Source organism: Jatropha curcas, chromosome 11 (genome assembly GCF_041381405.1).
Source record: "Jatropha curcas cultivar XTBG-Jc1 chromosome 11, XTBG_Jcur_1.0, whole genome shotgun sequence".
Lineage (NCBI taxonomy): Eukaryota > Viridiplantae > Streptophyta > Magnoliopsida > Malpighiales > Euphorbiaceae > Jatropha > Jatropha curcas.
The window spans coordinates 4,857,181-4,874,658 of record NC_143161.1 but is presented as its reverse complement, the minus strand read 5'-3'; the positions used below and the strand labels follow the sequence as shown (position 1 = coordinate 4,874,658).

At 30.8% G+C, this 17,478-nt stretch overlaps 2 protein-coding genes across 2 annotated transcripts; both read left to right on the top strand.

Moving 5' to 3' along the window:
* Positions 1-2,991: 2,991 nt before the first annotated feature.
* On the top strand, positions 2,992-6,494 carry LOC105634299 (non-functional NADPH-dependent codeinone reductase 2). Its single transcript, XM_020679240.3, has 4 exons — positions 2,992-3,491; positions 3,604-3,847; positions 5,139-5,318; positions 6,131-6,494. Exons 1-4 carry the CDS (start codon positions 3,172-3,174, stop codon positions 6,362-6,364), a joined length of 978 nt encoding a protein of 325 aa, XP_020534899.1. The 5' UTR covers positions 2,992-3,171; the 3' UTR covers positions 6,365-6,494.
* Positions 6,495-7,098: 604 nt separating this feature from the next.
* Positions 7,099-13,023, top strand: LOC105634183 (7-acetyl-epi-neemfruitin B aldo-keto reductase-like). The gene is made up of 4 exons (XM_012217002.4): positions 7,099-7,418; positions 12,008-12,251; positions 12,328-12,507; positions 12,595-13,023. Exons 1-4 carry the CDS (start codon positions 7,099-7,101, stop codon positions 12,826-12,828), a joined length of 978 nt encoding a protein of 325 aa, XP_012072392.1. The 3' UTR covers positions 12,829-13,023.
* Positions 13,024-17,478: the final 4,455 nt, after the last annotated feature.

The window sequence follows — 17,478 nt, the reverse complement described above, 5'->3', positions numbered from 1 at the left end:
CGTCTAACATTTAATATAAATACCAAACACAAACAGGTCTGAAAGTGACACGTCAACGTTTAGGGTAAGCGATTTGCGGAGGTAACTGACAATCCAAATCCAACAGAGTAATTTTAGTTTGGTTCGGTTGTCATCAGATAAGTTTTGATTGGTTAGTTATAAATATTAATTTAGTTTTTCAGTTATAGTATAGTTAGTATGAAAAAATTTCGGTTAGGTTAATCCAAATTAACTAAATTCGTATTTAAGATATATATGTTTTTTATTTTAGATTTTTTTTTGTCAAAATGTTGACTTTTACCTTACATTAAAATGAAACAAAGAACTCAAATTATATTTGTATAGCTTTTGTGACGGCTGACAATAATATGATATGACTTTTAATACCATCGATAAAGAAAACCATGCTTAACTGAATACTAATTATAATTTTAAAGTTTAAATAACAATTAATATAATTAACATTAAATGAATAAAGTTTAATGAATGCTTCTTTTAATATTAATTATATTATTGTTATTTGGATAGTTGGATTTAGATATAACTATCTTTATAATTTTGTAATTTGTGTTTGGACACTTGTGACTTGTTAGATTAATTAATCAATTTTATTATTTATTTATTTATTTTTATTCTATACAATTGTCTATAAATTTATAAGTTTGTGTAAATAATTGCTTTAAGAGTATAAATTGCAAATCTGGAAATAGAAACACATATATTGAAAAATTTTGGATTTGGATTAACCGATTGAAAATACCAATCCAGTTATCCGGACGGTTGCGATTTTTTTTATAAAACCGCATATCATTGGATTCGATTATTTTTTATTTTATTTTAAATGTGGTTTGGATTGAATAATAGATTTATGAAATTTAGATTAAATTATTCGATTTGGATTGGTTCGGATTAACAAAAATGCTCATCCCTAATTTTGAGTGTATGAAAACCGGAGCAGCAAATTGAAATAAAAAAATGAATTTTTTAAATATACATATAAACTGGCTCCACCGATGGGTTGACCGGATAACTAGCGTCAAAATCAAGTTGATTTTGCTTTTAATCATTTAAAAAAGAGAATCGAATTGAACTAATCGACCAGTAGTTGAGTTGAATCGCGCAACCGCATAAATCCTGATTTTTTCGAGAAGTTTAATTTTTTTTATTATATTACAATAATTTTAAATTATAATTACTTAATTAAAATATATTATTCTCTTTAAAATAATAATAATATATATTATTAATATTTTTACCATCCACTAATTGAATCATTAATCTATAGGTTGTAATTCATCCATTCAGTTTTTTATCCAGGTCAATGGCCGGCCGAGTTTAATAACACCGAATTTTTTTTACATGGTATAAAAAATTGATAAACTTTGTGGGCGATGCAGCGATTTTTTTTTAAATTGATAAATTTTTTATTCTAAAATAATAAAACTCTCATTTTATTTTTCCCAACGATTATCGTGGGCTTGGGTAATCATTGATGAAGCAGTTGCACTGGGCTTGAGTTTCCACTACCTCATCGTTGATTTCCAGGGTTCTGAAGTGCATGATTCTGAACCATAATTTTTCAGATAGATACCAGTGTGCTGACTGATATTATCAAATCCATGCAAGTTGAATAAATTTCTAATCACATTTTGGTATTATGTTTATAGAACATCCACCATTCAAAAATACGCCATCTTTAATAAATATCTAAAAATCCTAAAATATCTCAAAATTTTCATTAATATCTTCTATTTATCTGACACAATCTCCTTCGAATAAATATAATGAATAAGTGATGGCCGTGAGATTTTCTCCAGTATCTCCTCTAAATCTAAAATTGTTAGAAAATGATAGCTTATATAAAGACACTAAGAGACGTAGAAAGGACTCTCTACTCATTAATTCTACTCTCCACTTTGTTCTCTTTCTCTAAAAAACTCCGAAAAGAATTCTACAAACACAAGCTATCAACTTTCGTGTTGCTTTGTCTTTTACGAGGACAAATATTCCTGCATAGTCATTTTTTTGTCCAATAATCTTTGAATTACATTCAACAAAGAATATGCGAGAATGTCAATTATTTTAGGATTTGATAAAAAAAAATGTGTTTTGATTATTTTAATTTATTATGGTGGATTAAATTAATCCATGTGGTAGAGTCGGATTTCACAATTAATGAAATTTGTGCAAAATTAAAACAAAATGTGCAATTTAGAGTGTCCAATAATAAAAAGTCGTTCTAAGGTGAAATTGGAGCATCTCGAAAAGGTCCAGGTGAAAAATATGGTTCATCTGCTAAGTTACAGTAACAGAAATTATGAAATAAATCTTTTAGTGACAAACATTTCAACAGGGTTTGTGCCTTTTGATACAGAACTGGTATAATTTTTGCAAAAAAAATTATAGTGGACAATACTTAACATTTACTTGACCACAATAATTTTTTTATAGGATGGTGTCTAACAGCATAGCAGTACAAGGTCTTTTTTTTCGTTTTACCATGTCTTATTTAGGTGCTAACCTGCCATTTATGTGTAAAAAATCTGCAGATGAAATGCATGAATTCAAATTGAATTTCCAGGTAAGGCTTGTTTATTGAAGATTGTATATGTTTTTGTTACTGTTATATGTTTTCGTTTTTATTCTTTTAGATTTTGGTTCACGGCACGCCAACACGCGCATATCTCAATCCTAACAAATGAGTAAATTGGGAGCGTTTTTTGCCAAGTTTTGGAGTGATTTGGCTATACAGTTGATTTTTGAGTAAATTGAATACTCGTTGAAATGTCAACAAAACGCAGATATTTTTTTCGGACGCCATTATTTTAATTTCAAACACCATCTTCGGAAAATGGCCAATTGTTTCTGTGGGCGGCTTCAAAACTCGAGGGACCATTTAAAATACAACAGCAAATCTAGTGGGATCTTAGGTGATGATTAATTATATTACAATAAGAGTGATGGGAACGCAAAGTTTGACCATTATTGGGAGCAGAAATAATAAATATATATAACTTTTGATATTAGTCACAGAACGTACAGGATATAAGTAGTGCCAGAAATCTTCCACAAAGGCAGAGTACGTAGGGCAAAGGAAAGACAGAGTCTGCCTGTGTTGAGAGTCAAGAAAAAAATATAACAACACTTGGGGATAATTACAGTAAAGAAAGAATGCAGAGCATTAAAATTCCAGAGAAAATACTGTCGAGTAATAATCCAATTCCTCTTGTAGGTTTTGGAACAGCTGAATACCCTTTTGGTGCTTCCACTGAAACCATGAAAGACTCAATTCTCCATGCAATAAAATTAGGTTATAGACACTTCGATTCTGCTGCTCTTTACCAAACTGAGCAACCTTTAGGTGAAGCAATATCAGAATCTCTACAGCTTGGAATTGTAAAATCTCGAGACGAGTTCTTTATCACTTCTAAGCTTTGGTGCTGTGATGCTCATTATAATCGTGTTCTGCCTGCTCTACAAAATACTCTCAGGTAAATACTACATAATATAAATTTTAATTCTTTTTTGGTCATTAATATATTATTATACCTTGTAAATTTGAAATCCGATAAGTAGTATTTAATATTTATTAAACTTATGCAGGAACCTTAAATTGGAGTACATTGATTTGTACTTGATACACTGGCCAGTGAGCTTGAAGCCAGGTGAATATGAGCTACCAGTGAAGAAAAAGGATCTTCTTCCAATGGATTTTAAGTCTGTATGGGAAGCTATGGAAGAGTGTCAAAAGCTTGGCTTGGCAAAATCCATTGGAGTAAGCAATTTTTCTTGCAAGAAACTTGAGATTCTGTTGGGCACAGCAAAGATTCCTCCTGCTGTTAATCAGGTGAGTTCGTCAATTAGCTAATTTTATTATTTTTTTTTCAACTTAATTTGCGAGAGTTTTCGGACATCATTCTAATATTTAAAATTTACGGTTACATTCTAACATAAGTAAAGAGTCACTTGACTTTCTCAACTCTTTGAAAGTAATTTAGTTCATCACCTGATATGGACTACCCAATAGTAATAATTAGCTATATCAATAAATAAAATAATTACTTCATCCGTCTCAAGTTATATTTACTATTCTTTTATGGATATTTCAAAATAATAGTCACTTTTATATTTTCGAAATACTCTTATATAATAGTCCGTGTGTATAATAATATAATTAAAAGAATTAATTCTGAAATTATAATTAATTAAAGTAATTTAAGTAATGATTTTTAAAGTGTGTGAAAAAAATTGGGATTTTATATTTGTAGGACTTAGTGAGTATAATAATAAAATGATAATTATAATGTAGGTAGGATATATATAGTCATTTACAATTAATGTAACAAAATAGGGTGTATATGATCATTTACAACTCATGTGGTAGATCCGTGTCACCTTTTACATAAACTTAGACAGTGGATAAGTCCATCCATCTCTTCCCAATAAATGCTGTAAAAAATACTTTGATAATTTTTTTAATTGATAATCAAAAATTTGTTGGTTTAATGAGAGAGTTTTATGCCTTTATTGTAAAATATAAATCTTTTTACAGTTTTTGTTAAAATTTTGATCTTAAATCCTTCTTTGTTGCTGGAAGTCATCTTGTACTCCCTCCGTTTATAAATAACTGTTACATTTCCACTTTTCTCATCTCATAAAAAAGTTATATTACCCTTATTTACAATAAAGAGAGAAAGATTTTTGGAAATTATAATAATTAATATTCGTAATTTGTAAAAGATAAACACGGAATAAAATTTAGTATTTCTAAATCCACAGATGTGATGTTTATTTGTAGACACAATATTTTCGCAAATATGACACTTATTTGTGAACGGAGAGATCGTAAGATACAATCTATTAAGTTAAAGTTTATTGGCAATCTAAAATGATTTGTGTTTTACCTACGGATTGTGGTTCTGTTGGCTGGACATGTGGGAAGAGCTCTCAAGTTCGATTCCTACTAATTGCACCTGCAGAGAGGGGCGAGAAGCCTTGACTGTAACTAAACCTCGAACCAGATTAGGCGATCCCTAATAATAGAGTTCGGATACCAGTAGTTGAAAAAAAAAAGATTTTTATTCTTTATTTGACAATAAAAATGATGATACTAAATGGGTTTTTTGGTGATGATGAAGGTGGAGATGAATCCACTTTGGCAGCAAAAGAAGCTCAGAGATTTCTGCGAGAAAAAGGGTATACCAGTAAGCGTATACTCTCCTTTGGGAGCCAAAGGAACCTTATGGGGTACAAACTTAGTCATGGACTGTGAGTTGCTACAAGAGATTGCGAAGGCAAAAGGAAAAACTCTTGCCCAGGTATATTAATTTTGGGATAAAATATAATTAGGTTTCTAAATTATATTTAAACTAACATTTAAGTCCCTTTATATTTGAGAAATAATTATGATGTTTTTGATTTATGATTTATCTCATAGCCAGATTCTTCCATTCAAAAAGTGAACTATTTCCATGTAAAGACTACCCATAATCCGACTAAAAAGTGTGTCTAATTAACTGTATAGAGTTCACTTTTTAGATTGAAGGACCCAATTATAAGACGAATATATAAATTAGAAATGTTATAATTATTTTTCAAAAATAAAGAGATTTAAGTGTTAATTTGAATATACTTAAGGATGGGTTATATTTTACAGTTAATTTTATGCTCATAATTGTAAACTTCATCACTGATCAGTGATCAACTTGGGCTTGAAACGCAATATATGGCATAATAAGGTCCTTTCAACTTGACCATATTCAATGTATAAAGGCCAACAATGACAAATGCAAAAACAACAAGAGAATTGAAAATTCGGTGAGCAAACTTTGGAGGAAAAAAAAAACAGAATTATTTTTGGTTTTTTGATTTCAATTTTTAATTTGTTATATTACAAAAAATTCGGTCTTTACACCGATTATTATAAAACAGTCATTTTTGAGTAAAATCAAACAATATGACTAAATTGATTTCAACCAATAAGTTCAATTTGATTTTCGAACTTATTTCGATGCGATTCGATTAACAAAAAAGAAACTAATTTCGATTTTGAATCAGACCGTCCATTTTCACACCCCTAATTAGAAACATAATGTAACAAAGTTTTTGTCTACTTTTTATGAATTTGAAGGTGTGTCTAAGATGGGCATATGAGCAAGGGGTAGTTGTATTAGTGAAGAGCTTCAACAAGGAGAGAATGAAAGAAAACCTTGACATTTTTGACTGGCAATTAAGCCAAGAAGAATTAGAGATGATCGATGCACTTCCACAACGTAAAGGATTTCCTGGTATTGAATTCATTTCCGATGAAGGTCCATACAAATCTTTTGAGGAGCTTTGGGATGAAGATATTCAATTTTCTTAAATTTATTTATATCTCCTGTTTATGTTTTAATATTTATTACTGTTGAGGGTTATGTATGAATGAATTTCATTTTATTTTACTGAATATGTTTGGAAGTCATGAATGAAATTTTATTTCAAATTTTCTCATTATTTATGATAGGTTAATTATATTTATATGAAATTTGAATAATTTATAAATGAATTTTAAATTAGTAAGAATACAAATTTGATACAACTGTAAATTAATTAACTTCTTAAATAAGTTTAAGTTTAATATTTAGGATACTAAATATACAAATTCATTTGTAAATCAATTTTATTAAATGTTTATTTGCAACAAATAAAATAAATTTCACATGATTTAAAGATGAGATGCATGAAACTCTTTTATTTTTCTCTTTCTTTTTTCTCCTCATTCTCTTTCTCTTTATATATATATATATATATATATATTACAACTCAAATAAAAATATAAAAATATCCGCAGAAGCGAGGAAGACCACATCGTTTATAAATGAATTTTACGCTTCAAATTATTTTATTGTTCTAAAATCATCAGTATTAAAATTCTCCATCCCGGAGCTCAAAGAGGGAACTTGTATGGGCTTTCATTTGAGTAACGCTCAGCAAAAGTATGGCTCTCCATGACATGTCGTGGGCATATCTATTGTTGACGTAAGTCCTTCCCTTGGAAGATATTATTGAGTTGTTATATGTAGGAACACTTGGAGATGATGCTAAACTAAAGAAAAAATGGAGAGTATTAAAATTCCAGAGAAAACATTATCAAGTAATTATCCAATCCCTCTTGTAGGTTTAGGAACAGCTGAATATCCTTTCTCTGCTTCCATTGAAACCATGAAAGACTCGATTCTCCATGCAATAAAATTAGGTTATAGACACTTTGATTCTGCTTCTCTTTACCGATCTGAACAACCTTTAGGTGAAGCAATATCAGAATCTCTACAGCTTGGAATTGTAAAATCCCGAGACGAATTCTTTATCACTTCCAAGCTTTGGTGCAGTGATGCTCATTATCATCGTGTCCTTCCTGCTCTAGAAAATACTCTTAGGTTGTTGAATGTTGACTTAGTAGCTATGGTGAAGGCCGTTGGAAGATTAGATAATTATTTGTTATTCTGTTGCTATTTTTAAGGAATAATTTAATATGCTTATCATATCAGATATGCATAATAAGTTTGCTTATTTTTCTGAAGTTTTCTGTTTTTAGAGTCTATAAATACTTCTGTAATAGTGTTTCAATATAATAAAAAAAAAGCCTTCACATGTTTATAAATTTTGTTGTTTAAGATCCTTTTTGAATTACTCTTAGTTTCTGAGACACATATCTAACATTGTGGTATCAGAGCCAATATCTTATAGGACCTGTGAAATTGAGTGAACCAAAATCAAACCCAAACACCAACCCGTGAGATGGAGGGAGAGTCTAGTTATGGTTCAATTACTCCTCCAATATTTGATGGAGTTAAATACAAAGTTTGGGCTATTAGGATGGAAACTCATCTCAAAGCTTATGATCTGTGGGAGGCTGTGGAAGAAGATTATGAAGTTCCACCACTTGGAGATAACCCAACAATGATTCAGATCAAAAGTCACAAAGAGAAGGTGACAAGAAAAGCTAAAGCCATGAATTGTTTGTTTTCTGCTGTTTCACCCTCGATTCTCAGCAGAATTATGCAAAAGAAATCTGCCGCAGAAATTTGGAAATATCTTGAAAAGGAGTATAAAGGAAATGAAAAGTTAGATAATATGCAAGTCATGAATTTATTTCGTGATTTTGAAACACAAAGGATGAAAGAATCAGAAACTGCAAAAGAGTATGCCGATAGACTTCTCGATATTGCAAATAAGGTGAGACTTTTTGGCAAAGAATTTTCTGATGAACGAATTATTCAAAAAATTCTAGTCACATTACCTGAAAAATATGAAGCAACGATCTCATCTTTGGAAAATTCTAAAGATCTGTCAAGTATTACCTTGGCAGAACTCTTAAATCCTTTACAGGCTCTAGAGCAAAGAAGGCTTATGAGGAATGAAGTTTCTGTAGAAGGTGCTTATCAAGCAAGTTCACGAATTAAAGAAGGGAAACTGACACAGAGGACAAGAAATGCCAAAAATTATCCACCATGTCCGCATTGTAAGAAAACAAATCATCCTCAACAAAGGTGTTGGTGGAGACCAGATATTAAATGCCATAAATGTGGTCAGTTGGGACACATCGAAAGAGTATGCAAAGGACAGCAGCAAGAAGAGGTTGAGGCTAAGGCTGTTGTTGATGAAAACCAGGAGGAGCACTTATTTGTGGCGTCATGTGTTGCTACAGACAACTCTGAAGGATGGCTTATAGACAGCGGCTGCACGAACCACATGACCTATGATCGGGAATTATTTAAAGAGCTTGACACAACCGTCATCACCAAAGTCAGAATTGGAAATGGTGAACGTATTGCTGCAAGAGGCAAAGGAACTGTGTCAATAGATAGCCTATCAGGTCAGAAACTTATTTCTGAAGTTTTATTTGTTCCTGATATTGATCGAAACTTGTTAAGTGTTGGGCAGCTGCTAGAAAAAGATTATGAAGTGCTCTTTAGAAAAAAAGGTTGTATAATCATCGATCCTGAAGGAAAAGAGGTGTTTAGAATCAAGATGAAAGGCAAAAGTTTTGTTCTTGACATACTGGAACAAGAACAAACTTTTGTTGCACAAAGAGACAGCAACACCATGCTTTGGCATAAACGATTAGGGCACTTTCATCATAATGCAGTGCTATTTATGAAGAAAAATCAAATGGTGAAAGGCTTACCAGACCTGGAGAAAGATTTGCCGATGTGTGCAGCCTGTCAATATGGAAAGCAGACCAGATTGCCTTTTCCAAAAAGAACAGAATGGAGAGCAACTCATAAGCTAGAACTTGTACATACAGATGTTGGAGGCCCGCTGAAAGTATCATCCTTGAATGGTAGTAAGTATTATATTATATTCATTGATGATTGTACAAGATTCTGTTGGATATATTTTCTTAAATCCAAAACTGAGGTTGCTGGTATTTTTTGGGAGTTCAAAACATGGGTTGAAAATCAAAGTGGATGTGAGTTACATGTCATACGATCTGATAATGGCACGGAATACACATCTGATAAATTCAACAGATTTTGTAAAGACGCAGGAATTGAACACCAATTGACGGCACCATACACTCCACAGCAGAATGGAGTAAGTGAAAGAAAGAATAGAGTGATAATGGAGATGACAAGATGTCTGCTACATGAAATGGATTTGCCGAAGAAATTCTGGGCAGAGGCTGCGAGTACTGCAGTTTTTTTACTCAATAGGCTTTCTACTAAAGCTTTGAAGAATAAAACTCCTTTCGAGGCTTGGTTTGGTTATCAACCATTTCTGTTAAACTTAAAAATATTTGGATGCCTGTGTTTTTCTTATGTGCCTCAGGTGAAAAGGGATAAGCTTGATAGAAAGGCTGAAGCAGGAATCTTTGTAGGCTATAGCAACACGTCAAAAGCTTACAGAGTTTATCTACCTCAAGTGGATAAAGTCATAACCAGCAGAGATGTGAGGTTTCTGGAAGATGAAAAATGGAGTTGGAATGATGCTAAAAATAACAAAATTCCAAAAACAGTTAAAGAAAATGGTGATGCCTTAGAATTTTTTGATGATGCCTTTGATGATGAACCAGTAAGGGGCACAAGATCACTTGAAGACATTTATCACAGATGCAATGTGGCTATCATGGAACCAGAAAAATTTGCAGATGCTGTTTTAGATGAGAAATGGGTTTTAGCAATGGAGGAGGAGCTGAGAATGATTGAGAAAAATGATACATGGGAGCTTGTGGATAGACCAACACACAAGAAGGCCATTGGAGTAAAATGGGTTTATCGGACAAAGCTGAATTCTGATGGATCTATTAATAAACATAAAGCAAGACTAGTGGTCAAAGGTTATGCTCAAATGTTCGGAGTTGATTTTTCTGAAACTTTTGCTCCTGTGGCTCGTCTTGATACAATCAGAATGCTATTAGCTATAGTTGCACAAAAGGGATGGAAGGTTCATCAACTTGATGTAAAGTCGGCTTTTTTAAACGGTTACTTGGAAGAAGAAATTTTTATAGAGCAGCCCGAAGGTTTTCTGGTTAAAGGAGATGAAGATAAAGTATATCGTTTGAAAAAAGCCTTATATGGTTTGAAGCAAGCCCCTAGGGCTTGGTACAGCCGAATTGATTCTCATCTTCTAAGCTTAGGCTTTGAGAAAAGCTTGAGTGAATTCACTCTCTATGTTAAGAAAATAGAAACAGATATACTCATAATATCTTTGTATGTTGATGATCTATTAATAACAGGTAGCAATGGAAGAATGATAAATCAATTCAAGGCAGAGATGATGGAGGTGTTTGAAATGACAGACCTTGGAGAAATGTCTTTTTTTCTTGGAATTGAAGTGCATCAAAAAGAAAATGAAGTTTTTATTTGTCAACAAAAATATGCCAAGGAGATTCTAAAAAAATTCAAGATGGAGAATTGCAAGTCAACCACAACTCCAATGAATCTGAAGGAGAAATTTTGCAAAGAAGATGGAGCCAAAAAGGTAGATGAGGTGCTGTACAGGAGTTTAATAGGTTGCCTAATGTATCTAACTGCAACCCGACCTGATATCATGCATGCTGTAAGTTTGCTGTCAAGATACATGCATTGTGCTAGTGAGATTCATTTTCAAGCAGCAAAACGTATAATTAGATATATTAAAGGCACAATAAACCATGGTATTAAGTTCAGTCAAGTTCAGAATTTTAATTTTCATGGTTTTTCCGATAGTGATTGGGCCGGTTGCTTAGATGATATGAAGAGCACTTCCGGTTACTGTTTCAGTTTTAGTTCTGGTGTATTTTCCTGGTGTTCCAAAAAGCAAGATGTGATAGCTCAATCCACAGCTGAAGCAGAATATGTTGCAGCCACTTTAGCAGTTAATCAAGCTTTGTGGATAAGGAAATTGTTAGCTGACTTGTCTATGGAAGGAAAAGGAAGTACAGAGGTTTATGTCGACAACCAGGCTGCAATCTCAATTGCAAATAATCCAGTATTTCATGGAAAAACTAAGCACTTCAAGATTAAATTGTATTTCCTTAGGGAAGTTCAAAAGAATGGTGAAATAAGTTTGGTGCACTGCAATTCAGAATTTCAGAATGCTGATATTTTGACCAAATCTCTCTCTAAGGCTAGATTTGAATATTTAAGAGAAAGACTTGGAGTTTGCTGCTCCTAAGCCAAGGAGGAGTTTTGTTGAATGTTGACTTAGTAGCTATGGTGAAGGCCGTTGGAAGATTAGATAATTATTTGTTATTCTGTTGCTATTTTTAAGGAATAATTTAATATGCTTATCATATCAGATATGCATAATAAGTTTGCTTATTTTTCTGAAGTTTTCTGTTTTTAGAGTCTATAAATACTTCTGTAATAGTGTTTCAATATAATAAAAAAAAAGCCTTCACATGTTTATAAATTTTGTTGTTTAAGTTTCTAATTAGCTAACTCTTTTAATTTTTGTTTACAAAATTAAAAATGCATGGAAATTTGTTAATTAGTATTAGATACAAATATTTACATATATATACTTGTTTAAATTTGTGCAGGAATCTTAAATTGAAGTACATTGATTTGTACTTGATACACTTTCCAGTGAGTTTGAAGCCAGGTGAATATGAGCTGCCGGTGAAGAAAAAAGATCTTCTTCCAATAGATATCAAGTCTGTATGGGAAGCTATGGAAGATTGTCAAAAGCTCGGCTTGGCAAAATCTATTGGAGTGAGCAATTTTTCATGCAAGAAACTTGAGATTCTGTTGCGCACAGCAAAGATCCCTCCTGCCGTAAATCAAGTGAGTCGTTAATTAGCCATATTAAGTTCAAATTTACTGGTAAACTGAAATATTTTGGCTTATGTTGGCGATGAAGGTGGAGATGAGCCCACTTTGGCAGCAAAAGAAGCTTAGAGATTTCTGTGAGAAAAAGAGTATACATGTAAGTGCATACTCTCCTTTGGGAGCCAGAGGAACCCCCTGGGGTACAAACCTAGTCATGGACTGTAAGTTGCTAAAAGAGATTGCTCAGGCAAAAGGAAAAACTGTTGCTCAGGTAGATCAACTTCAAACCTCTCTCTACTCCTTTCAATTTTTTTTATTGTATTTTAAAGGTATTTTCTACTTATATATGAATTTGAAGGTGTGTCTGAGATGGGTATATGAGCAAGGGGTAAGTGTAATAGTGAAGAGCTTCAACAAGGAGAGAATGAAAGAAAATCTTGATATTTTTGACTGGAAATTAAGCCAAGAGGAATTACAAATGATCGATACACTTCCACAGCGCAAAGGATATCCTGGTCTTGAATTTATCTCTAATGAAGGTCCTTACAAATCTCTTGAGGAGTTTTGGGACGAAGATATTAAGCTTTCTTAAAGAGCATTAATAATTGGCTACTCTGCTATATTACGTCTTTTGTTCATGTTTAAAAATAAAATCATTTTATGTCTTCTCTTCCTATTGGTTGCCATCTTTTGTCTATCTTTAGTTATTTGGTTAGGTTATGATTTAGCTGCAGGTATTTTTTATTGTCGTTTTATTTAGTTTCTCTAGAGCTTTTTGCTCCTTTTATGTACCAAAAATATTATTTGAAAGTTTATTTCAGTATTGTGGTTTGTTAATTATATTGAAACCAAATATATATATCTTGTAAATGAGTTTTACATTAGAGTTTTTAATTGAGTTTTATGCTTAATAATTAGGATATTGACGTAATTCAAAGATAAAAAAAACAAATTCTGTTGTCATTCTCTTTCTTTTTGGCCAACTGATATAAGTATCCATTCATCCAAACCAGGGGAAACATGGAGCAAGATATAAGTGCCTAAGGAAACCGTTTCGCTATTAGAAACTAACCAATCAGCACAGGAGTTAGCTTCTCGATAAATGTGCTACAAGTAAAATTAATATAATAAGTTTTGATTCATCACTATATTATATATATATATATATAGTTGATATAGAAATACTATTTTATTATTATTTGTGGAGTTCTATAAAATATATATATTTACTTAATAAACCCGTGATTCAAATCGAGACAATTTACCTAATTTAACTTATTATATCTTCAAATCGTAAATTAGATTGAGTTGAAAGATCAAGTTATAACAGGTCAAGTGTAGAAAGTATATGTTTAAGTTCTATACATGGGCAATAAATTTGCCTAACACCTAGAAATTAACAATAATTCCTTTGAGATATAAATTAAAATTTGATGGTCATCTTAATAGTTAATAATCCCTTTCTCACATTAATTTAAGAAAAAAAAATTAGTTTCTCTATTTCATAATTTTTTCTCTATTCCTGATTTTTAAGACGAAATAAGATGAGAAGGAACTTTGTGTTAATACTAAATTATTTCTATTCTGAAATTGCTTTCAAAATTCATAATTAAATTAATATCGAGGTTTTTTCAAATAAGAAATTCAGAATATTTTTTGAGAATGGGCCGAAATTTCTAAAATCTCGTACACAATCTAATAAAAACTCCTCACTCCAAAAAGGGTAAATCTATTTACCAATTTTTGTGCTCATAATTCTAACTTTATAACTTATCATCAGTGATCAACCTTGGGCTTGAAACCAAGATCTGGCCCAGTAAGGTCCTTTAACTAGACCATATCCAACGTATGAAGCCCAACAATGACAAACGCAAAAATAAACAGAGAATTGGAAATAAAAGCAGCAAAAGATTACTCTTCAAACACAGTCTAATTGCCAACTATACATGAATTCGAAAGCGTGTCAATCTCCTCAGGAGCTTTGACACGAAGATATTCAGTTTTTTTAAAGATATTTTTAAAAAAAAAATTATTTTAAGAGTTAAATGAATTCCATTATATTTTATCGGTTAATTATATTTAAGTCAAATTTATATAATTTGTAAATGAATTTTAAATTAGTAAGGATACAAATTTTGACATGATTATTTTACATTAATTGAGTTTTATACTTAATAGTTAGGATACTAAGTACATATACAAATTTATTTGTATATCAATTTTATAAAAAGTTTATTTGCAAAATGAAATACATATCACAAAAATAATGCAAACAAATGGGAAAAAAAATGATAAAATAAAAAAGAAAAATTCTTCTTTTTTTTTTTTTAACTTTTTTTGCCAATTAAGATTGATAATTAAAATATAAGCATTAATCCATTAAAGCAAAAACTAATAATTATTTTCTCTAACTTTATTTTGAGGAGTGGGTCAAGCGTGTGAAAAGGCCATCATGAGGGTTTCACTTCACCACCTCCTCTTCCCACTTCCATAGCTGTACAGTGTACAGTCAAACCTTTTAAGATAAAAATTTCTGGGCTTAGCAAAAAAAAAACAAAAAAGGCCTAAAACTATAAATAGTGACTTTCTTCTTTCAAGCTGAATGAGAATAATTGTGCCCTTTACTGGGTCAACTTTTGGGGAAAAAGAAAATCACAATGTTCAATCTTTAATTTATATTTAAGCTAAATCCAATCCAATCGAATCATACTGGAATCATGATGTGGAGCCACAACACATTAAAAGACTAATTAAAGTAAACTAATAAAGGTCCACATAAGACATAATTAATTAATTAATTAAAATCTGAAATTAATTATTGTACAAGAAAAGCCACAAGTAAAAACCCACAAACACAAACAGAAACACGTTGAAATGACATTTTATGCTCTGAAATGAATTTTGATTTTAGAAAAATAAATACAAAATTAATTTTTATTATACATAAATTGAGAGAGAGAGAGAGAGAGAGAGAGAGACAAAAGACAATGCGTGTTCTGAGGTCATTACCAATCATTTGGAATAGTATACATATGTAGATGGCCCCAATTGGCGTGCAATGGACGACAATTCGGTCTCTTTTCTTTCTTTCTTTCTTTCTCTGCCTCTTCTCTTCTATTCACTCCTTTTCTTTTTTTTTTTTTTTTTGAATAATTTCTTGGTTTTGCATAAAAAGTCACGCCCAAATTTTAGCAAATAATCCAAATTTATGGAAATAATAATACTGTTTAAAAAGGAAAATTATGCAATAATATCATAGCATATAGGCTATATTGAGTTTTGATGCCTTCTAAAGCATGCTTACATAGCCTATCATGTACGATTTGTAATGGAGCTTTTTTGACTATATCAATAAGAGGATCTTCGTTGGACCATCAGCATGCTTTTTTTTTCTTTGAAGATTTTTTTTTTCAATAATTTTCCTTTTTTAAAAATTAAGAGATTTTAATTCCCTTCGAACCGCATATTGTAAATATTTCTAATCTTATTAATAATAATGTTTTTTTCAAAAATCAAATTTATACATTCATTCTTATATGATTAAGTCTGCTTACCATCCATTGTTAGTTTTTTAATAAATCTTTATTAATTAGCTAAAATTGACAAACTGCACTTTTGGTGTGTACATATATTTATATATAATAATTAATTAATGTCTTAGCTAATTAAATTCATTCTCTCAAAAAAAGTATGACTAAAGATTAGACGGTCCAACTTAATTTAAATTGACCCCATGCATGCGTGTGCATTTGTTAAAAGCACTTAAGCAAAGTAATTAAAATGGTTAATTAATTTCTAATAACATAAATTCCATCCAGTTTAATTTACATTTGTGACAATATTTTGAAGAGTTATCCTTTCACAAAGGCATACTGTGCCTTCTCTTATGGGTCCCATGATCATAATTATGAAAAATGAGCACTAATAATAACAAAATTTAAATACCTTTTTCTTAACGGTCAAAATGCAATCCTAAATGATGATAATAAAGAAGGGTCTCTATCTCTACATTTTGATACCCTCGCTGTGGTGCAAAGAAAAAAAGTAGGAGTTGAAGAAAATTTTTTGATTGATTTCTTTTTTTACTTTTGGCTTTTTAATTAATTGATTTATCATGTTTATGTTTATGTGGAATGTTGTGCATTGAGAGAAAATTAATGTCTCCCACTACCCTAAAATTAAGAGTGATGTCTTTGATAATCTAATGACCTATGATTGATTGATAAAAACCTTATTTAAACTTCATAATCTTGTTTGTTAATCTCGAGGTTTAATGTTTTATTTTCATTTCTAGGATTCAGAGAAACTAATGTTTCATTATTAATTTTATTTGAGTAATAATTTATATGATTCATGCAGTTTGTATGAAAAGAAAAATTATTATTTGTTAATATTGTTATATTTTGACTATTAATTAATTTATTATTCCAGATTAATTAATCTGAATAAAGTTTTACTATATTTTTCAGATATACTCATTCATCTTTTATGATTATACTTTCCAATGATTTGTAACTTTTAAAAGGCTTTAATAGATTGGTGTTTGGTATGGTAGAACTGAAAATTAGATACATAAAATTTAAATATTTTTAAGTACTTAATAATATTATAAACACCACCTAATTAATTTTTTTTCCTACATTGAATATATTTCTGTATTTATCATGTATAATTATTTAAATAATTCAAAATATGAACTCGAAAGAAGCCCCATGAGACAAGACATGAACCACTAGGTTTTTTTTTTATATTAACCTTGAAGACTTGCATAAAAGGCCCAACTATACACATACATATGAGATAGATGATGAGAAATGTTGATCATTGACATGGAAATTCAAGATATTAAATCCATTGTCAAGCTTTTCTGCATGTGATACCTCAAGAACTAATAAATATTACATATATAGCAAAAGGGTATGGTCCCAAAACCAGCTACAAAGTTCAACTTTAACATTGGTAAAGATTTTGTCATGGGGGATGAACAGTGAATCAATGAACCCATAAAAGAAAAATACTTTCTTAGGTTTATATTTGGATATCTCTCAATATAATCATTGAATGTGAAAATATAACTAGTAAATGAAAATACTAAAAAGTGAATAATAATAAATTGAATATAAAACATAAAAAATAAATACTTTACACTCCTATTTTAAAATAATCAATACATTATTATTATTATAAAAGGGTAGCACAATGCTCTATATAGATATAGCTTGTGCTTGGTTATCAAGAAAAG